Source organism: Mytilus galloprovincialis, chromosome 5 (assembly GCF_965363235.1).
Source record: "Mytilus galloprovincialis chromosome 5, xbMytGall1.hap1.1, whole genome shotgun sequence".
Classification (NCBI taxonomy): Eukaryota; Metazoa; Mollusca; class Bivalvia; order Mytilida; family Mytilidae; genus Mytilus; species Mytilus galloprovincialis.
The window spans coordinates 4914654-4938446 of record NC_134842.1 but is presented as its reverse complement, the minus strand read 5'-3'; the positions used below and the strand labels follow the sequence as shown (position 1 = coordinate 4938446).

Below are 23793 nucleotides of genomic sequence, written 5' to 3'. Positions count from 1 at the left end.
ATTTCCATTCACTTTTACTAAAGTTAGAGTGCGAAAACTAAAAGTATTCGGACGACGACGACGACGACGACGCCAACGTGATAGCAATATACGACGAAAAGTTTTTCAAATTTTGCGGTCGTATAATAATTTAACAAAATGCAACTATTTGGGGGGCACAAATTGTGTCTTTAATGTCTTAAACAATATGTTTCCCTCATCAAATAAGCTTTTAAAGATAAAAATATACATCAATTTAAGTGTGTCTATCAACATTTAATCAATTTATATATATATAAATAAATATGTTTTCTACAATCTTGTTTAAAACATGCTATAAATGAGGAGTTGTACAATTAGAAAATTTAAATTTAAACGAACTGGTTTCCCACTTCACATTATCTGGATTTACTGGTGTTGCCATAGTTTTCTCTATAAAATCACAATTGCCTTCACGGTCTACTAAAACGATGGAATGGGTTCTACAATAAATGAAAATAACACATGATAAAAATATTACGTATAGATGTCTTGTGTTGCTGTCATTTACTGTTAACGAACCTGTGTAATAATGTTTATGGGGAGGTTGCAACTCACTCCAGTAAGATTGACCTTATTTTCTCTTTTATCATGATTACGTTTCATATTCGTGGCTCTCCAAACAAACATCCCCAGTGTACCTATTTTAGAGAATTTCTATAAATATGGAGAGTTGTCTCATTGGCACTCATACCATATCTTCTTATATTTTTAAACATGTTGTAATAAAAACCTCTACATATTATAACATCAAAACTGTTCTTTAAAAGACAATATGTTGACATAGACGTTTTTCATTTATTGTTTTTGCTTATTGGTTTTGAAGAATGGGTTTGCATGGCTGTTCCAATAACATGTAACCCTCTATTCTCTAATTCATAATTAACATGTTTTATGCATAGTATTTTAAAGATAGTTGTTTTGTGTCTCTATTTGTCACGACTGTGTCTGCTTATTTCCAGACTGATGAGATTCTGGCTGTCTGATTTTTGTATGTATTGTATATAACTGAAAAGAAAATCAACACTGAAAACCCCAAAAATGATTGTTTTTGTCGTTTTAAGACAAACTATATATTTTGAATAATTAAACTCAATAAATATCAAACCCATAAACACTTATCCTTAACTTGCCTTGTGCCATATCTCAATTTAGGTGTCCATACAAATGCAGCACTTCTCTCTAAAATAATATCTTCTTCCATATTAGACATTGCAGCTTGTGAGACTAACTGTTGGTCATTGTTATATCTGAAATAAGATGTATATAGAGTCTATGAGAATCTACCAACCAGTAAACTTAATAGGTATTGGATCATCAAAATTGACAATCTTTTAGACTCATATATATATATATATATATATATATATATATATATATATATATATATATATATATATAAAAAAATGATTGGTATGAGTGTCAATGAGACAACACTCCATCCAAGTCAAATTTAAAAAAGTAAACCATTATAGTTTTCTCGTTTGAATTGTTTCACATTGTCATTTCGGGGCCTTTTATAGCAGACTATGCGGTATGGGCTTTTGAAGGCCGTACTATAACCTATAGTTGTTAATTTCTGTGTCATTTTGGTCTCTTGTGGAGAGTTGTCTCATTGGCAATGATACCACATCTTCTTTTTTTATATTCAACACAGAGCCTCACACCAAACAGCAAGCTATTAAAGGCCCCTAAAATGAGTTTGTTTATTGGTTCAAGTGTAGCAAACTGCAATAAATAAGGCAGATTGTATAGAATGCCAGAATTACTGGGGGAAAAAAACACCAACCTTTGGCAATAATTATTAGATATAATCGTAGTGAAATACATCTTCCAATGAGTAGCGTCGTCATTTCGGCTGTTCGTTCAAAGAAGAAATGATTGATTGCCAGCATGTATTTTACAAGCAATAACTGAAATGTGGGACATTATGGTAAAATCTTCAAATAAAGCTTCTCAAAAGTTATGATAAAACAACAATATACATACGTCTTTCTGTCTGTAAGTAGATTAAGTAGTTCTTGAACAAGCTGGTCTTTCTTTTCTTTGTGATTAAAATCTTTTACAATATTACCAAATCTTTCTCTGTTCTGAACAGATTTCTGCCATGGTCTGCCTGGTGACGAATTATCACACGTAAAAACACCTACAAAAGATGCCGTGTCAATATAGATAAGAGATTCAACGTTATGTTTTTTTTTTCTATGCTTAGCTTTATATTGTTGATTTTATCACCCCTTCATCAAGTTATCATATATATATATAAGAAGATGTAGTATGAGTGTCAATGACACAACTCTCCATCCAAGTCATAATTTGTAAAAGTAAACAATTATAGGTAAAAGTATGGTCTTCAACACAGAGCCATGGCTCACAACAAACATCAAGTTTTAAAGGGCCTTGTAAATAACTAGTGTCAAACCATTCAAACAAGAATATGTATAAATTGGGGTTTCAATAAATGACATTACTATTACCGTTTAAAATATCTGATTCAGTTAAAACACCATCCAAATTGGAACAACATATACCATTGGTCTTTGGAAAACTGAAAAACAAGTTTCTGAATTAAAGTCAACTTAGTTGATAGAGGTTTTCGTTTGCTGCATTACTATTTTTTTATATGTTAGTTTCATTGTAACTTTAAACAATCTTTAACATATTCCCATTTAAAGTTTTGTTTTCCGCAGTTGCTGACTCATTCATTGTAAACAAATAATGTTTTCTTTTATCTCATTTAGCTATCATAAGATGTAATAAGTAGTTTGATGAAATGTTATATGTAAATGAGAAGAAATATGTAAATGAGATGAAAAATGTAAATGAGTTGAAATATGTAAATGAGATTAAATATTTTAACTGCATGATTTGTAATGTAGCAGTTGTCTTACCTGAGGTTCATCAGAATAAGATTGAATGAGTTGTAATTGCTTGAACATGGCTTTATTGTTTCATTGATGTATTCTTGTCCATCCTTCTGACTTGAAATGTATTCATTAACTAAATATCCTGTTTTTAAACGAAATATATCAATAAATATTTTCAGTCAACAAAATATCAAAATTTCAATTTAATATTTCTTATTTTTTTGTTTTTATTTTTTTTTATCGAAATAAACACATTCTTCCAAAAGTTTACTAACATCAAACTTGTGCAATTGACTCAAAAACTGAATAAGAGCCAAGCAGGCTGTTGTGTTAGTTTCTGAGTCAGTGGTCCAAGTTAACCTGGAAAATGTACTTAATCCTTATAACTTTCAATTTCAACTTTCGCGAAACCTCAAAATTTAATTAATTTGAATTGCAGATGGTTATATATGTAAATGAAACTCATGTTGTGTTATGACATTCAAAGTAGTGTCGGCAACATGGACTATCGAAGTTAAACAAAGGTAAACAGGTCTAATGGAACTTTCACGTTTAAGTATTTGTAGATATGCAATATCACGTCATAAGTATGGTTCAATGAACTTTTGATGATTTTTTACTTGCCCTTACTCTTGAAAGCAAAATACTACTAAATAGAATACAACTGTGGAATTTATGCAGCCTTCATAAGTTAGCATATTTTTGTTATCATCATGGTTTTGTTTTAAGAGTTTTGCGATTTTTATCTTATTAAACTCAATTTCTATGTTGATATCAGATATTTGGAAGCTTGTGTTTAAACTATTCCAAATTTGACCCTTCCTGTATTCAAAGTACTATTGTTAACCTTCGTTTCTTTATATTTACCTCTTCCTTTCTTTTTAGGATCATTTACACCTAAGATATTGAGTAGTATTCCAATCCTTCCTTTCTTTGATACTCCTAACCATGTGCCGTTTTCTTTTCCTAGAGTCATATCCTGGCCTATAATATTTATAATGTAATAGATCAATTCTGTTTTATTACAAAGTCTACTGGCAATAGAATTCATATTTTGGAGATTCTTGTTCAGAAGAATTAACAGTTTCAAATTACTCTATTTATTTACAATTCAATTATTATAAATATTCAAATCAAATTCTTTTAAGGCGAAAATTACGTATATAACTTGTCCAAAAACAGATCTGCGAGTTATTGTATAATTTTGTTTTTGATTAAGTTTTGATTTTACAGTAGAATGAACTCAAATCTTGACACAACTAACAGAATGTATGATCGTTGTGTCGCGCTTCCTAGAAATTATGTTTGAGAGTATTAACACCAAATGTGTTGTCAGTTTTTAAAAAACAAAACAATACTTTTATAAAATGAATATTTAGAACGAGAATGTACTTATTACAAAAATTACCATGCTAAAATATGATGAAGTTTTTGTATAAATTTCGGTTGAAGTAAATTATAAGACAAAAGTGTAATTGGTCAATCCGATCATTAGATCATATGACAGATTCATCCTATGTTATTGCCATAGAGGTTGGTCTTATGATAGGAGGGAAAATGAGCACATAATTATTAGAGAAAATATTTTGTAAATGACAACAAGGATTTCAAAATACCGTTTTTGGTACTTTAGTTAGGTCATTTTTTTTTTCAAATATGGTATTTTTAAACTTCCAAAAAAAATTAATATAGTCAACTATTGTTTGACTTTTGAAATATAAAATATGCCCTTACACTGTGTGTATATCAAAGGCTAAGGTAGGTTAAAATGATAGATATAGGGAACAATAATAATCACTAAAAGTATGCAATATAAAGGAGTTAATTCAATACACAACGTCTAAACATTTGTACCATGGAAACTAATATACAATCTACAAATGCACTCTAAATTATATGTCCAGAATGCCAACTGCTGTGTTCAGGTCTATCCTAATGCATGCATCAGTAAAGGCGACAATAGTATACTACTGTTGAAGAGTCATAAATCGATGAGGAGAAAACCAATCTGAGTAACAAACTAAAACCGAGGGAAACACATCATATTTAAGAGGTAAACAACAAAACAACAGAAACAGTGATGTTCAACAAAAAACTAGCAATGCAACATACATAGAGACAGACTATTAGATAAAAACTGCAATAAAATAAATCATTAATGTATTTGCCATTAATTATTCATAATGACATTAAATTAGTAGGTGTATCTTAACTACACAATACATACCACTTATACAGTCTTCATTGTCTGTCCAGAATGACAGCGGTTTTGTTGGTCTATCCCACTGCTCATCTCGATTGTTGGCAATGATCAAACGGTATCCATTCCCACATTCATCGTCATTCAAATATATAAACAGCAAGCACATGTTTCCAATTATTCTGTTTACCTAATCTGTAAAAACATAAGCACCAAACACATGTTTCCAATTGTACTGTTTAACTAGTCTTTAAATACATGAATAGCACGCACATGTTTCAAATAATATTATTTCCGTAATCTATAAAAATATGAAGACCAGTATTACAAATCTTGCACAGTTCTGTCATGAACTAAAAGTTACAAACACTTTTAGCACTAATATCTATAATAAAGGTACCAGGCTTATAATACGCCAGACGCGCGTTTCGTCTACATAAGACTCACCAGTGACGCTCAGATAAAAATATTTATAAAGCCAAATTGAAACAAGTACAAAGTTGAAGAGTACTGAGGACTCAAAGTCCCAAAAAGCGGTGCCAAATACGTGTAAAGTAATCAATGCCTGGGATAAGAAAATCCATGGTATTTCGAAAAATTATACTTTTGTAAACAGGAAATTTATAAAAATGACAATATAATTGATATTTACGTCAACAATGAAGTGCTACAAATCCTTCTAACAAAGCTGACCGTCAAGAGCACATTTCGCGTTTCCGAATCCTAATTGCATCACGTACGCGCATATCCGAAATTTTAGAAATACATAGAATACGTTAGGTCCTGTATTAGTAGGAATCTTCTTTAAAATATTAAAGATAAAAGTTAAATAATGTTGAATTCCACAAGGAAATATAGATCTTATAGTATCGCTTCATGTAATATGAATAGAAACTGTCATTCAACAATTGAACAATTGAAGGTGTTTCTACTCTTGTAATCATTCATATTTGTTTATTAACAGTTTTTATAAGCTTTGAAATAGCTTTGAAAAGAGGAATGATAAATTACTACATCTATTTGTATAAATGTTTTTTTTTCGCTAACCTTCTTCGATTTACTATGAGAACATATAATATGACAGATATAATTCGATCTTTCTATAAAAATATTAATGACAGAAATAATAAGAAGTAAAAAAATGAACTCCGCGGAAAATTCAAAACGGAAAGTTCCTAATGAAATGGCAAATCAAAAACTAAAACACATCATACGAATGTAATAACTGTCACATTTCTAACTTGGTACAGGCATTTTCGTATGTAGAAAAATGGTGGATTGAACCTGATTGTGTGGTTAGCCAAATCCCCCGCTTTCATGGCAATATGGCAATGTTAATATAACACTAAATGACAACATCACATGACAGGACAGAACACTCATGATATACTGCACATCTTACCATTTACCTTTCATAGCTACAATCAAAAGAAAACTAGTACAGAAAGCCATCAAACCTAAATCAGTCATTGTGAGAACAAAATGGGGAAATGCAATTTACAAAAAATACCAATTACCATATCTGATGGAGTAAAAAAACACTTCAAACTTGTACCAAAAAGGTAGAAGGGACCACCCACTTAAAGACAAATCCTTCTATTCAGATCTACCAATAATATCTTCTTTATATTTTATTTTTACTTTAGGCTAGGTAAAAGCTTTAAAATAAGCAAATAAAAAAATGGGGTCACCGACCTCGTTTTCGATTTAAAACGCCATCCTTTTCACGGAATTTGGAAATTGGGACTTCTAGTCAATAGCAGTGTAATATTTTTTTTAAAGTCCGTATCCAATAAAAACTTGTCTGTTTTGTTAACCTAGTTGTTAATACAAACTATTTTAATAATATCACCCTTTACTGAATGGAAAATAATAATGATAAGTCGCTATAATAGTTTTCCCGCCTTTTTTTTATTGTGAAATACCTATAAAAAAATAAGTTTAAAAAAAATTGACCAATAATTTCTCCATGAGTCTTCAATAGAATATGCGTTGTTTATATGTAAACAAAATAAGGAAATAAAAAGATGGGGTCACCGTAATGGAAAACGAGATATTTCAAAAAAGGGGTTAACAATTTGAATTGGCGGGAACACATTGCGCCAATTCTAAAAACAACGTCGAAAGACGTTCGGCCGTTTTAGGCTATATTCTCACAAATTAGAGATAACCCAGTTCTCGTTATTTGCTGTTTTGTTGTTTGTTTATTTTAAACTACGATAAATTCACAGTAATCTACACATGATAGTACTAGAGTTTTCAGTCAGTATCACAGACACGTAATATAAATGCGGTGGTTGGAAAACAATGCGGTGTACAAAAGTACACACGAATGCTTCTGTGAACATTTCATTTCAGGTTATTCATAGTGCTTACGTGTTGAACAGAAATTCTTTTTAAAATAGTGAAGACATTTTATATAATATCATTGTTCAATCAAAGTACATCTAAAAGACAAGACAGAATTTTGCTTCCGGTATGATGAATTTTAATTTCGTTTAAGAATGTTGTTCCTTTTTATTTTGATGATAATTACTTAAAATCATTAGAAATCTAAGACTCCGTTTCCAATAACAATAAAGATCGATCATTTCTGAGATCGCCGATCTTTAGTATTGCAAAAATGAGAAAGATCGATCTTCAATCGGACGTAAACATTCCATCCCCAGACGTAGTTTTAAAAGAACGATTTTTTTATGAACCGATTTTTCTTCAAGTGAAAACGCTTTAGATACATCGCGATCGACTTTTCAATCAATCAATCGATATAAAATTCCAAGTGTTTTATGTAGATATGAAAATAAATCTGCGCATGGTCAGTTTAAAAATGTTTTCAGTGTTTATTCTCAAATGATTTGACAAAACGTGCCATGGAGATAATAAAAACCAAATTAATATATTCGACGTTTTTTGCGTCATTCTTCTGAAAATATATTAATAAAAAAAGAAAATGTGGTATGATTGCAAATAACACAATGCTCCACAAATGACCAATTGACACTGGAAATTATTAACTATGGGTCATCGTACTGCCTACAACAATGAGCAAATCCCATACCGCATACACAACTATAAAAGGTCCCGAAAGGACAAATGTAACACAATTCAAACTAGAAAATAATAAAAAAAAAAAATTAATGAAAAACAAATGTGTAACTCTTTTGCAAACAACAACCACTTTAAATTACATACTCCTGAGTTGACACGGGACCCGTTATACACAGCGCTCGACTGATACCGTTACTTATTCGTTCCTTATACGTTGAAACGCATTGCACCTATTACGAAACAAATCTTTTCAATTGTTTTCTTATCTCTGGTGTTAGCTATAGGTTCTTAAAAGTAAAATATACCTATTAGCGCGTATGTTCCAGTTTTAGCGTTAGACCGATGACCTGCTACTTATTCGCTTACAATATGCTTGTTATAGGTCGCACCTTTTTTGTTCTTGTCTCTGATGCTATATATTTGTTCTAAGAGATAAAATAACCCTATTCTAAGGCGTAAATACTCGTTTCAGTGCTTGACTGATGCCCTGTTACTTATTCGTTCCATATTCTCTTACTATACATGTGATATTCGGTGCACCTTTTTAAAACAATATCTTTTCAATTGTATTCATTCAGTATTTTTTTTTTCTGTAGATTACTCATCTTCAAACGAAATGAGCGTTATAAGTAATTTTTTTGTGACAATTTTTTTTTTAATTTCTTATGACATGTTAATCAAATATAATATTAATAAAAGCAGAAGCATATAATTATCTAATGAACCAAATATTTCCTTATTCAATTTTTTACGATTTTTTGTCAACGAAATGGTTATGCTGATTATTTTAGATATGCAATGTATACTAAATGTAAACGCACAAGTTCTTTTAAAAAGATCGAAAACGCGAAATGCTCTTCAGAGATCGATTTTATTTCAATTCCGTGCAAGTGTTAACGGGGTCTAATTAACACCATTTCTGTTTTGATCACTCATCCTTAGGCATCTATGAATATCCGTAATGTTGCTAGAAACTCAGTCTAAGTATACTCATACAGCTGTCATACCGTGAGTATGAATAAAACCTAGTCCGACCTCTTTTCTCAAATTTCCTTTTAATTATTTTTTTTCCCATATGCATTCCTCTGTAATTCTTCATTCCGACATCTTTTTAACACAGACACGATTATGTTTTTTTAAACAAAGAATGCGCACCTTATACATAAATATCAAACAATCGGGACAAACTCGGAATGGTCATATAAAAAAAACCTACAATGTTAGAAGATTATATGTTAACTTCTCTAGATGTACTTTGTTTTACATGTATGCGTCATTAGGTTACTGTTTTGTTGGTGTTTATTTGAAATCTAATTATCATATTCATGTAAAAATGTAAGTGCAGTACACATTCAAAATACGTCAGTGCAATTTGCCATATCCATACCTATTGCTAAAGATACAGGAGGGTTTGGATGGGGTTAAATGATTAAAGAATAATGCCCTTAAAAATGAAGATTAGAGAATAATGAGCCAAAAAATAGAAGATTAGAGAATAAAAGGGTTAATTTTTGGAAGATTAGAGAAAAAAGGGGTTAATTTTTTAAAGATTAGAGAAAAATGAGGTGAAAATTAAATGTTTACAGAATAACAGACCCCCCCATCCATACCCTCATACAGTGAATTTTGAGAACATGACCAGAAAGATTGATGATTTTCGTACTTTCTTAATGATTTGTAAATTATCGATGTAATTAAGAACCTACAAAAGTCTATACATGTAGAAAATTAAGGAAAAAAGTATTATATATATTATAATTTGATTGGCTCATCTTGTTGTCGAGTATCCAGATTCTATTTCGTTTCTTTACGGTCATTTTTGTGTATTTTTTGTTGTTAGATTGCTGTATAGTTGACTCTCTTTCCATTCTCATATTTTATCCAATTCTGAACATGTCTATAATTATTTAAAAAAAAAAATCATTTTTTTCTCGGCAAATTAACCTATCAAAACGATTGTCACTCTCTCCATCGGCTCAAAGAGGAATAACTCTAATAAACGTTTCCAGTTCGCGGAAACCGCGACGTCATAAACCACTGACGGCATAGTACTGTTGCGCTTGTATATGCGCATAAACAATAGAGGGATTTGTCTTTAACAGTGGACAATGCTTGCAATGGGGATAAACTAAACTCAAGCAAATCAAAAAGTACGTGAAGCACTCATGAGAAATCACTTTGGTATATTAAGTATATATCGAAAGCATGAAAAATTACTTAAGAACAATATGCCTTAAGGAAAAATGGAGGAACACCAAAAGACGAAATCAATCCACTAAAAGCATACCTAAAAGCACACAAAATCCACTAGCTACTCACAACACAGAGGTAACCAAATTTGAGAAATAATCAAGGACTTTCTTCAAATGAGTACACGTTGTGTCCATGAGATATCAAAGTAAGCCTATAGTCAGGACTTCTATTTCCAAAAATAGGAGCTCTTATCCCTATAAATTTCCGAAAGCAAAATGAGGGAATATAAAAAGAAATAAAAGTAAAGAGAAAGCAATACATTACGCTGTGAAAAAAAAAGAAACTTGGAAAATACTCAGATATTGATGGAGTTTCATCAGCCATACAATAATAAAACTAATTTGACATCCCCAATGGTGGATCCAGAAGGAGGATTCCGGGAGTTGGACCCCCCCCCCTTTTTTTGGACGATTAATGTATTTGAATGGGAACATACAGTTGGACCCCTCCTTTTGTCCTGTGTTGGGAATAAACTCATCATAGATACCAGGACTAAATTTTGTATACGCCAGACGCGCATTTCGTCTACAAAAGACTCATCAGTGACGCTCGAATCCAAAAAAGTTAAAAAGGCCAAATAAAGTACGAAGTTGAAGAGCATTGAGGACCAAAATTCATAAAAGTTTTGTCAAATCCAGCTAAGGTACAATGCCTGAGGTAGAAAAGCCTTAGTATTTCAAAAACTCTAAATTTTGTAAACAGTTAATTTATAAATATAACCATAACAATGATAATTCATGTCAGCACAAAAAGTGCGGACTACTGGGCTGGTGATACCCTCGGTGAAATAAATCTGCACCAGCAGTGGCATTGTCCCAGTGGTGTAAATAAACTCATCATAGATACAAGGACTAAATTTTATATCTCCTTTTTTAGCTCACCTGGCCTAAAAGGCCATGTGAGCTTTTCTCATCACTTGGCGTCCGTCGTCGTCGTCGTCGTCGTCTGTCGTCGTTAACAATTTTTCAAACATCTTCTCCTCTGAAACTACTGAATGGATTTGAATGAAACTTAACATGATTGTTCCTTAGTATATCCTGCACAAAATGTGCGCTTCGATTTTTGATCCGTCAAAAAACATGGCCGCCGTTACTTAAAATAGAACATAGGGGTCAAATGCAGTTTTTGGCTTATATCTCAAAAACGAAAGCATTTAGAGCAAATCTGACATGGGGTAAAAATGTTCATTAGGTCAAGATCTATCAGCCCTGAAATTTTCAGATGAATCAAACAAACCATTGTTGGGTTGCTGCCACTTAATTGGTAATTTTAAGGAAATTTTGCAGTTTTTGGTCATTATCTTGAATATTATTATAGATAAAGATAAACTGTAAACAGCAAAAAAGATCAGCAAAGTAAGATCTACAAATAAGTTAATATGACCAAAATTGTCAATTGACCCCTTAAGGGGTTATTGTCCTTTAATGACAATTTTTCACAATTTGTTCATCATATTTGCTAACTTTAAAAAATCTTCTCCTCTGAAACTACTGAATGGATTTGGTTAAAACTTAGCATGGTTGTTCCTTAGATTATCCTGCACAAAGTGTGTGCTTTGATTTTTGATCCGTCAAAAAACATGGCCGCCGTTACTTAAAATAGAACATAGGGGTCAAATGCAGTTTTTGGCTTATATCTCAAAAACGAAAGCATTAAGAGCAAATCTGACATGGAGTAAAAATGTTCATTAGGTCAATATCTATCAGCCCTGAAATTTTCAGATGAATCAAACATCCAATTGTTGGGTTGCTGCCACTTAATTGGTAATTTTAAGGAAATTTTGCAGTTTTTGGTCATTATCTTGAATATTATTATAGATAAAGATAAACTGTAAACAGCTAATATGATCAGCAAAGTAAGATCTACAAATAAGTCAATTTGACCAAAATTGTCAATTGACCTCTTTAGGAGTTATTGCCCTTTAAAAACTTTTTTCACAATTTGTTCATCATGTTGACTTACTTTAAAAAATCTTCTCTTATGAAACTGCTGTATCAATTTCAGCCAAACTTAGGCTAAATGAGTTTCAGAGTTTCAGAGTATCTAGTATAAATTTTATATTTCATTTCCTTGTATGTCAAGAAACATAGCTCCTATGGCTAAAATAGAACATAGGAGAAAATGATTTTTTTTTGCTTTTGAAGAAAATAGGACGATTCAAAGAACATTTAAATAAATTGAAAAGCCAAAATAATCATTGATGAGAGATTAAACCAAAAAAATTCAGGTGAGCGATTCAGGCTCTTGAGAGCCTCTTGTTTAAATCGGCCCCTGATCCCGCTGATGCTGAACCATAAAGTTGGCATAGTGACAACAGCACTGAATAAATAAGAACAGTTAAAACCAAGCATACTTTACACATGACAACAGTGACCAAAATATTCCATAAAAATCCTGAAGAGTGTATTAAATTCTAGAATATCAGTAGATATAAAGATCCATCAAACACAAACCAACTACAAAGAGGATTTACTGTGACATTTGCTGCATTTTTTTACATCGGAAGTAGTAATACAATCTAATAAATATGACTACTATATGCTGCTATAAAAGCATTTGATAAAATCGAACATGAAATATAATTCAAAAAGATATATCACTATAGCATTGATGTGTGGATTCACCTCCATTGTATGTAAAGAGAACTCTCCATCCAAGTAAAAATTTATAAAAGTAAACCATTATAGGTCAAGGTACGGCCTTCAACACAGAGCCTTGACTCACACCGAACAGCAAGCTGTATATATGCTACAAACAGTTAGGCCAAGACATATTAAGAATAAATTCCCAATATGAACATTGTGACAATTTGTGTTATACAGCAGATGAAGATCTAAAACACTTCATACTTTTATGTATTAGACATAAGTAGACACGTGAAAAGACACCTCTATATAATGAAATTAAACCTTGAAAACATAAAGGATGTACACTATTAGAACTTGGTTGACTGTGACATGCTAATTGTGATGGAATGTTTACCTATAAGCATTAACTATGGAATTCCATATGAGAGATAAAAAACACTGAATAGAACTAGAAAACCATACTTTCTGCTGTTCTGCTACAACATACCATAAAATGAAATGTATGGTTGATGGTATACTGTACAGTGCATACATAGAAGCATCTTTTTTCCCCAAATAATAAACATATGAAGTCCATAAACATAGATATAGGAAGATGTGGTATGAGTGCAATTGAGACAACTCTCCATCCATAGATGAGTGCAATTGAGACAACTCTCCATCCATAGTCACAATTTGTAAAATTAAAGTAAACCATTACAGGTCAAAGTACGACCTTCAACATGGAGCCTGGGCTCAACCCGAACAGCAAGCTACAAAGGGCCCCAAAAATGTCTAGTGTAAAACCATTCATACAGGAAAACCAATGGTTTAATATATAAAGCAAGAAACGAGAAACACTTATGAAACACATCAACAAAAGGCAACAACTGAACATCAGGTTCCTGACTCAGGACAGGTGCAAACAAATGCACCGGGCCCCAAACTTCACCCAACATGAAACAATAGTATAATATCATTCACAACTATGTATGTTTCTACCAACCAGCCAATAGAGGCTTATGATGCAATTCTATTCATGAATGAAATATTATATAATAAAATTTTAAAATATTAAAACTTACTGTAATCCTTTTTATATCTGAGGCTTCAATCATTTCATATACATGTAGTTTCAATATATCATGTGAAAATAAAGATGAAAATATCTTAATAATTATTGGAACATACCTTTACCTAGTTTGACTCATTTTTTGTTGAGCCTTCGACTTTAGTCGAAAAAGCGAGACTAAGCGATCCTACATTCTGTCGTCGGACAGAAGCTTGTTTATGATCATAAGAAAGTATCCAGAAGTAAATTTTGTAAAAATAAAATTCCATTTTTTCCGTATTTTACTTATAAATAGACTTAGTTCATGTAGTTTTTCTGCGAGGAAACATTAAATTCACTCTGTGATTAAAGTTTTTAAAATTTTAATAACTTTCATAAACAAAACTATCCTTGATTTGTACCAAACTTGGACAGAAGTTTGTTCATGATCATAAGAAAGTATCCAGAAGTAAATTTTGTAAAAATAAAATTCCATTTTTTCCGTATTTTACTTATAAATAGACTTAGTTCATGTAGTTTTTCTGCGAGGAAACATTACATTCACTCTGTGGTTAACGTTTTTAAAATTTTAATAACTTTCATAAACAAAACTATCCTTGATTTATACCAAACTTGGACAGAAGTTTGTTTATGATCATAAGAAAGTATCCAGAAGTAAATTTTGTAAAAATAAAATTCCATTTTTTCCGTATTTTACTTATAGACTTAGTTCATGTAGTTTTTCTGCGAGGAAACTTTACATTCACTCTGTGGTTAACGTTTTTTGAAATTTTAATAACTTTCTTAAACTATACTGAATTTCTACCAAACTTGGACAGAAGTTTGTTTATGATCATAAGAAAGTATCCAGAAGTAAATTTTGTAAAAATAAAATTCCATTTTTTCCGTATTTTACTTATAAATGGACTTAGTTTTTCTGCGAGGAAACATTATATTCACTCTGTGGTTAAAGTTTTTAAAATTTAAATAACTTTCATAAACTATCCTTGATTTGTACCAAACTTGGACAGAATCTTTTTTATGATCATAAAATAGTATCAAGAGGAAAGTTTTGTAAAAATAAATTTCCACTTTTCCGTATTTTACTTATAAATGGACTTAGTTTTTTTGCCAGAAACAAAACATTCACTCTGTGGTTTAAGTTTTTAAAATTTTTATAATGTTCTTAAACTATCCTGGATTTCTACCAAACTTAGACAAAAGCTTGTTTCTGATCATAAGATATTATTCAGAAGTAAATTTTGTAAAAAAAAATTCACTTTTTCCGTATTTTACTTATAAATGGACTTAATTTTTCTTCCAGTTAACATTACATACAGTCTGCAGTTAAAGTTTATAAAACATTTATTAGATTCATAAACTATCCTGGATTTTTTTACCAAACTTGAAAGCTTCTTTCAATCAAAGTAACAGTATCGAGAGGGAAATTTTTATTGATGTTTTTCCTCATTTTTGTTGAGTCTGCGATTAACAGCAAAAGTAGGCGAGACACTGGGTTCCATGGAACCCTTACGAATTTTTTTTTTCAAAGTGCTTTTACATTTTTGTTTTACATATGTATCGACTTTAATATTGAACATATTCCACATCAAAGTGCAGATGAACACATCTATCCAGCGTATATCCAGATATATTAAAATATATATCTGGTTTTAGACATTGACCTCTATAGCGCTTTGCTTTAGATTGCTAAAAAATGAACTTATATAAATATAGGAAAATGTGGTGTCAGTGCCAATAAGACAACTTTCCATCCAAATTACAATTTATAAAAGTAAACAATTATAGGTCAATGTACGGCCTTCAACATATATGAAGCCATGTAAGGTTACAATATGTCCATTTAAATAAGTCACCTGCATGACCATAATTTCTTTTTATGGCATAGCTAGTAGTGTAAAATTTCATTACTGAGGTCATTTTATGGAGTTAATGTTTATGACAATATTTAGTTAATTAATTGTGTCAGATAATGAGATATAAACATTGCACTGTTCCTGACGATAGTTCATTTTGACTCAATGTCCATAACAGTACATTTAAATTTGTCTTAAATTCTCGTTTAACTTATTGGTTATGACTGCAACTTTATGTTCTATCGTGTAATAAAAACAGATCAAATTCCCTCTCTGTATATATTTATATATGTGTGTGTGTGTGTGTGTGTGTAAGAAACAAATGTACTCTGCTTACAAAAAAACTGTACTTTCGTTTTCTTTTTTTCCTGTAAAATGAAAGTAAAAAGTAAATTAGAAATGCAATTCCGGATAGAGGTAAGCATTTCCGTATTTATGCGTATAGATGAAAATAGTATGGACTTTTAATTAATAATAAATACAGAGTGATACATTATCAAATAGTTGTACAAAAACTTAGTACAAAAAGCAACATTTATAATTATGCTGATGATAAAACTGTATTATATAGTAAATATGTTAAAAGTTTGGAAATTTAGAGTTTCAATCTAATAAACTAGTTTTCGATCAATTTAATAAAGGCAAGTTTATCCTGGCAAATTACATGCAACAATACATGTCACATGTATATATTTTAAAAAACATGATGATGAAAATGCATGTGTTTGAACTGTCCAGTGGCAAGTATGACGTGCATATTAAGACGAGAAAAATTATTATAGATATATAAATGATTGATGTTAAGAGTATTAATCTACCGATTGGTTGTGATCAGTCTTTTAATTTCGTTTTCCTTGTTTTGCCTTGGTATTGTCAGTTTGTCTCAGTCCGATTTTCTAAGTTTTTGGGTATTCATTTTGTATCTCTTGTCTCACTTTTGTAACATAATTATACTACTTGCCAACTCATCTTACGATCCTACTGCTGATTTATAATATATTTTTTTTATAATAATCATGTAACATTGATTATAAACGGTGTCTTTATTTTCATTTCCATACTTTTACTACAATTGATTTATTAAATTGCCCCTGGAGAAGATAGATGATTAATATGGTGTTAACACTTTTTGTATGATAAGTACCCCGAGTTCAGAATGATGCACCATCTTAAAATCCGTAATGATCTCGAATAGATCCAGTATTGATGGACCAATAACCCATTATTGTGCCATTCCATTTCATTTTTTTCTGACAGGTTAGGGAGCTACCATTTGATTTTTATAGGGGGGGGGGGGGGGGGGCTAGGATGAAATTTGAAAAAAATAGGCAGGACAGGAGTTTTGAGTAAAAAAAAAAGGCAGGATGAGACACTTGCAAAAAAAAAAAGTCAGGACGACAATTTTGGTAAAAAAAGTCAGGATAAACTAAAAAAAAAAAAGGCAGGACCGAACAGAGTGAAAAATAAAAAGGCAGGACAGAGATTACAGCTAAAAAAAAATGCAGGACAAAATTTTTCATCCTAGCCCCCCCCCCCCCCCCCCCCCCCCCATAAAAATTAAATGGTAGCTCCCTTAGAGGGATGAGTACATTTTTTCAAAAATATTATATATAGAAAAATACATAATGAAAAGCTACCATTTAGATAAAAAAAAAAAAAGCAAGCGGTCAGATTTTAGCTTAACAATAAGTAGATTGGCTCCCATGAGAAAGGGGCTGACCTATCAGAATTGTTAACTGTAATGTGCATGTTCCAATGCACCAGAATGAGACTGGCAATTTGACCTCAGTGTTGTGTACTTTGCTTCCATTTGTAAACTTTTACATAATCTCTGAATGTCGATACTGAGTCGAATGGAACTATATTTGTATTATGTGTAATAATTATTTTAATAAACGTTGTCCCTTAGCTGAGCCCCCTTTTCAGAAATTGAGCAATTTGTATCTACCAGATCAAGTCATTGGTGAGTACTGTACATGTATAAAGGTTGCAGCTTTTCTGGTGAAACAGCCGATGGACGTCAGAGTAATCTAGCTCGGACTATACATAGGGATACTGACGAAATACTCACTCATCAACCAATAAATTCCATTCAATCATTCAATTCATTCCATTTACCTGGATGTGCCATGTTTCTAATTTATACTTACCGGTATATATAAGTATATTGTCAAAGTCCTATCACCATAACTGCTAACTTTCCAATTTGCCCATAGGGGTTTTGCATGCAACATGGCTCTTCTAGTTCTAAAAACGCCCTCAAGGGGTGCGTTAAATGTATTTTAATGTGGTTTTTGGTTTCATCATACCTTTATAAGCCTCAAGCAATTGTTAAATTAACTTTTGTTTAAAATGGTAGACAAATTAAATTGCTCTTATAAAATTTCAATTTTGGAGCTTTCATGGGGGAATCCCCCACAAATAGTGACATCTGACAGGTATGTATCACAGATACTATAAGCTATAGTTCAACTATATTTGGCGTGTGGAATGATTGTAAGGTGTACATATTAGACTGACAAATCATGACTTTGACCTTTTTTAAATGGTTCATTGGTCAATCCATGTTAGGTCTTTGTTGTTTGGTATGTCTTAGGATACTCTAAGCGACAGATCAGCTGTAGTTCGTGTAATGAATGATAGTAAGATGTACATGTATGTCTGGCATGTTTCATCTGACCTTGATATTTTTTAATGGTTCATTGGACAATATTAAGTTTGTCCAGTTTTGTCTTTTTCTCAGATACTACCAGCAAAAGGATAACTATATTTGGTGACTGGAGAGATTGTAATGTGCTCATGTGTGTCTAGAAGATTTCATCTGACCTTGACCTCATTTTCATGGTTCATTGGTCATTGTTAAGTTTTCATGATTTTTTTATAAACGGAACATAAGGAATAGGTCAACTTTAATTGTTTTATGAAATGATTGTGTGGACGTGACTGTCTGGCAGGGTTCATCTGACCTGAACTCATTTTCATTATTTAGCAGTCAATGTTAAGTTTTCATTGTTATTTTCGTTTCTACGAATATTATATGCAATAGTTCAATTATTTTTGGTGTATGGAATGATTGCACGATGCTCGTGTTGTCTGGAAGGGTTTATCTGATCATGACCTCATTTTTTTTTGGTCAATGTTTAATTTTAGTAATGAAACCTATTTCTAAGATACAATACTCTTAACATTCAGTGTATGGTATGAAATTAAATCATGATAAGTAAAGCAGGTAAGACATTTCCACTCTTTTGCTTTGTTTTGAAATTATTTTTTTTGAATATTTATTATAATATAGAAGAAGTCGTACCCTGAACAGTTGGGGAAAGTATGGACATTACATTTAAAGCTTGATACAGCTCCGAATTTGGATTCAATCAATTTTTTTTAACATAATATGAGTTTCTGACACAAAAATAAATGTCAAGATCTTACAAATCTAATGCGCAATATTGTGCAATCTTTTCTTTTTTTAACTATTCAAAAATTTGGAATTTGAGAAATTTGAGAAAAAAAATTTGAAACTGCCACCTCGCTTTTTTTGCAATTTGTCCAAAACCTGACATTTCTTTATACGTAATATACAAATAGTGTAAGGGACGTTAATCCAAACATACCCGACATTCTATTTTAAATGTTTTAGAGTTACCTCCCTTAAACTGCTTTTAAATTGTCTTCATTGTCCATTGACCCGAAATACCTAGTTTTTCGCCTTTTTTGCACCTAATTCCAAAACATTTTGAGCCATGACCCCCCAAAGTCAATACTAACCATCCCTTCATGGTATAGAAACTTGTGGTTTAATTTCAGAGATATTCATACAATTAAACATAAGTTATTGATTGAAAACTACAACTAGAGGCTCTCAAGAGCCTGTGTCGCTCACCTTGGTCTATGTGCATATTAAACAATGGACACAGATAAATTCATAACAAAATTGTGTTTTGATGATGGTGATGTGTTTATAGATCTTACTTTACCGAACATTCTTGTTGCTACAATTATCTCTATCTATAATGAACTTGGCCCAGTAATTACAGTGGAAAATATTTTCTAAAAATCTAAAAAAATTTATGAAAAATGTAAAAAAATTACTATAAAGGGAAATAACTCCTAAAGGGGTCAACTGACAATTTCAGTCGTGTTGACTTATTTGTAAATCTTACTTTGCTGAACATAATGGCTGTTCACTGTTTATCTCTATCTATAATATTATTCAAGATTATAACCAAAAACAGCAAAATTTCCTTAACATTACCAATTCAGAGACAGCAACCCAACAACTGGTTGTTCGATTCATCTCAAATTTTCAGTGCAGATAGATCTTGACCTGATAAACAATTAAACCCCATTTCAGATTTTCTCTAAATGCTTTAATTTTTTAGTTATAATCCAAAAACTGCAATTTACCCCTATTATCTATTTTTAGCCATGGCGACCATCTTGGTTGGTTGACCAGGTCACCGGACACAATTTATAAACTAGATACCCCAATGATGATTGTGGCCAAATTTGGATTAATATGGCCACGTAGTTTCAGAGGAGAAGATTTTTGTAATAGATTACTAAGGTTTACGAAAAATGGTTAAAAATTGACTATAAAGGGCAATAACTCCTAAAGGGGTCAACTGATCATTTTGGTCATGTTGACTTATTTGTAAATCTTACTTTGCTGAACATTATTGCTGTTTACAGTTTATCTCTATCTATAATACTATTCAAGATAATAACCAAAAACAGCAAAATTTCCTTAAAATTACCAATTCAGGTTGTCCGATTGATCTAAAAATTTCAGGGCAGATAGATCTTGACCTGATAAACAATTTAACCCACATGTCAGATTTGCTCTAAATGCTTTGGTTTTTGAGTAATAAGCCAAAAACTGCATTTTACCCCTATGTTCTATTTTTAGCCATGGCGGCCATCTTGGTTGGTTGGCGGGGTCACGCCACACATTTTTAAATCTAGATACCCCAATGATGATTGTGGCCAAGTTTGGTTTAATTTGGCTCAGTAGTTTCAGAGGAGAAGATTTTTGTAAAAGTTAACGACGACGGACGACGGACGACGGACGACGACGACGGACGACAACGCCGGATGCCGGACGCAAAGTGATGGGAAAAGCTCACTTTGCCCTGTGGGCCAGGTGAGCTAAAAATGGTTAAAAATTGACTATAAAGGGCAATAGCTCCTAAAGGGGTCAACTGACCATTTCGATAGTATAGACTTATTTGTAAATCTTATTTTGCTGAACATTATTGCTGTTTACAGTTTATCTCTATCTATAATATTATTCAAGATAAAAACAAAAAACAGCAAAATTTCCTTAAAATTACCAATTCAGGGGCAGCAACCCAACAATGGGTTGACCGATTCATCTGAAATTTTCAGGGCAGATAGATCTTGACCTGACAAACAATTTAACCTATGTCAGATTTGCTTTAAATGCTTTGGTTTCTGAATTATAAGCCAATAACTGCATTTTACCCCTATGTTCTATTTTTAGCCATGGCGGCCATCTTGGTTGGTTGGCCGGGTCACCGGACACAATTTTTAAACTAAATACCCAAATGATGATTGTGGCTAAGTTTGGTTTAATTTGGTCCAGTAGTTTCAGAGGAGAAGATTTTTGTAAAAGATAACTAAAATTTACGAAAAATGGTTAAAAATTGACTATAAAGGGCAATAACTCCTAAAGGGGTCAACATATTTGTAGATCTTACTTAGCTGAACATTTTTGCTGTTTACAGTTTATCTCTATCTATAATAATATTCAATATAATAACCAAAAACAGCAAAATCTCCTTAAAATTACCAATTCAGGGGCAGCAACCTATTAACGAGTTGTCCGATTCATCTCAAAATTTCAGGGCAGATAGATCTTGACCTGATAAACAATTTTACTACATGTCAGATTTGCTCTAAATGCTTCGGTTTTTGAGTGATAAGCCAAAAACTGCATTTTATCGCTATGTTCTATTTTTAGCCATGGCGGCCATTTTGGTTGGTTGGCCGGATCACCGGACACAATTTTTAAACTAGATACCCAAATGATGATTGTTGTCAAGTTTGGTTTAATTTGGTCCAGTAGTTTCAGAGGAGAAGATTTTTGTAAAAGATAATTAAGATTTACGAAAAATGGTTAAAAATGACTATAAAGGGCAATAACTTCTAAAGGGGTCAACAGACCATTTTGGTCATGTTGACTTATTTGTAGATCTTACTTTGCTGAACATTTTTGCTGTTTACAGTTTATCTCTATCTATAATAATATTCAAGATAATAACCAAAAACAGCAAAATGTTCTCAAAATTACCAATTCAGAGGCAGCAACCTATCAACGGGTTGTCCGATTCATCTGAAAATTTCAAGGCAGATAGATCTTGACCTGATAAACAATTTTTCCCCGTGTCAGATTTGCTCTAAATGCTTTGGTTTTTGAGTTATAAGCCAAAAACTGCATTTTACCCCTATGTTCTATTTTTAGCCATGGCGGCCATCCTGGTTGGTTGGCCGGGTCACCGGACACAATTTTTAAACTAGATACCCTAATAATGATTTTGGCCATGTTTGGTTAAATTTGGCCCAGCAGTTTCAGAGGAGAAGATTTTTGTAAAAGTTAACGACGACGGACGCAGGACGACGGACGACGACGGACGCCGGACGCCGGACACCAATTGATGAGAAAAGCTCACTTGGCCCTTCGGGCCAGGTGAGCTAAAAATGATTATTTAAGAACCCCTTTTTGGCCCGAATTCCTAAACTATTGAGACCATAACCATCAAATTCAATCCCAACCTTCCTTAAGTGGTATTGAACCTTCTTGTAAAAATTTATAGATCCATACACTTAAACACAAGTTATTGGCTGTAAACTAGCAAAATGCTTCTTTTTGGCCCTTTTTTTCTCCTTTTTCCTACATATTCGGGAAAATTAACCCCAAACTGAATCCCAGCCTTCCCTGTGTTATTTGGAAACTTGTGGTACAATGTCAGAGAGATCCATACAGTTACATACAAGTTATTGTTTTGAAACTAGAAAAATGCTTGTTTTTGGCCCCTTTTTGGTCCTTAATTCCTAGACTGTTTGCCAAATAACCCCTTAAAATAAATCCCAACCTTCTGCTTATGGTATTAAACATTGTGGAACAATTTCAGAACAATTGAAATACTAATACACAACTTTTTGTCCTGCAACTAGATAAATGCTGTTTTTGGTCCCTTTGGGCCTGTAACTCTTAAACCTTTGGGACCATAACCCCCAAATCAATCCCAAGCTTCCTTTTGTGGTTATAATCATTGTGTTAAAATTTTATTGATTTCTTTTTACTTATTCAAATGTTATTATCCAGTAACAATCTGTCTTCAGACGAAGCTGGCGACAACGACGTGATACCAATATACGACCAAAAGGTTTTAAATTTTTTGCGGTAGTATAAAAACAGATAACTTCCAAATTAAACCATTGATGTATTAATTTATCATATATCTGAACTCTCAAGGTCTCATTGAGTGGAAACCTAAAGCTAAATTCTGGATTTAGTAAAAGACATAGTACTATATTAAATTCTTTCATAACTTAGGACTTGACCACAAGTTTGTTGAATAATGTGGGCTTTTGTCCATCCTGGCATATATATATGAGAGCCCAGGTGGTCGTGTGATCCAGCGGGACGGCTGCAGTTCAGGCGATTTGGTGTCACGATATCACAGTAGCATGGGTTCGAATCCTGGCGAGGGAAGAACCAAAAATTTGCGAAAGCAAATTTACAGATTTAACATTGTTGGGTTGATGTTTAGACGAGTTGTATAAGCAAATTTACAGATCTAACATTGTTGGGTTGATGTTTAGACGAGTTGTATATACATTATGTACACAGCCATGCATCACCATCATTGATGGCGATCCGATGGAT

At 32.2% G+C, this 23793-nt stretch overlaps 1 protein-coding gene across 3 annotated transcripts; it reads right to left on the bottom strand.

Moving 5' to 3' along the window:
* Window positions 1-234: 234 nt before the first annotated feature.
* LOC143075003 (transport and Golgi organization 2 homolog) lies at window positions 235-16269 on the bottom strand. Of its 3 annotated transcripts, none has more exons than XM_076250227.1 (8): window positions 16219-16269; window positions 5113-5280; window positions 3753-3869; window positions 2910-3027; window positions 2496-2566; window positions 2008-2164; window positions 1152-1268; window positions 235-461 (listed from the first exon to the last, which is right to left on the bottom strand). In XM_076250227.1, the coding sequence occupies exons 2-8, from the start codon at window positions 5252-5254 to the stop codon at window positions 314-316; spliced, it is 870 nt and encodes a 289-aa protein (XP_076106342.1). In that variant the 5' UTR covers window positions 5255-5280; window positions 16219-16269; the 3' UTR covers window positions 235-313. The 3 variants fall into 3 exon arrangements, with proteins under 3 accessions (XP_076106342.1, XP_076106343.1, XP_076106344.1); XM_076250228.1 differs by lacking the exon at window positions 16219-16269 and adding an exon at window positions 16063-16080; XM_076250229.1 differs by lacking the exon at window positions 16219-16269 and adding an exon at window positions 14145-14162.
* Window positions 16270-23793: the final 7524 nt, after the last annotated feature.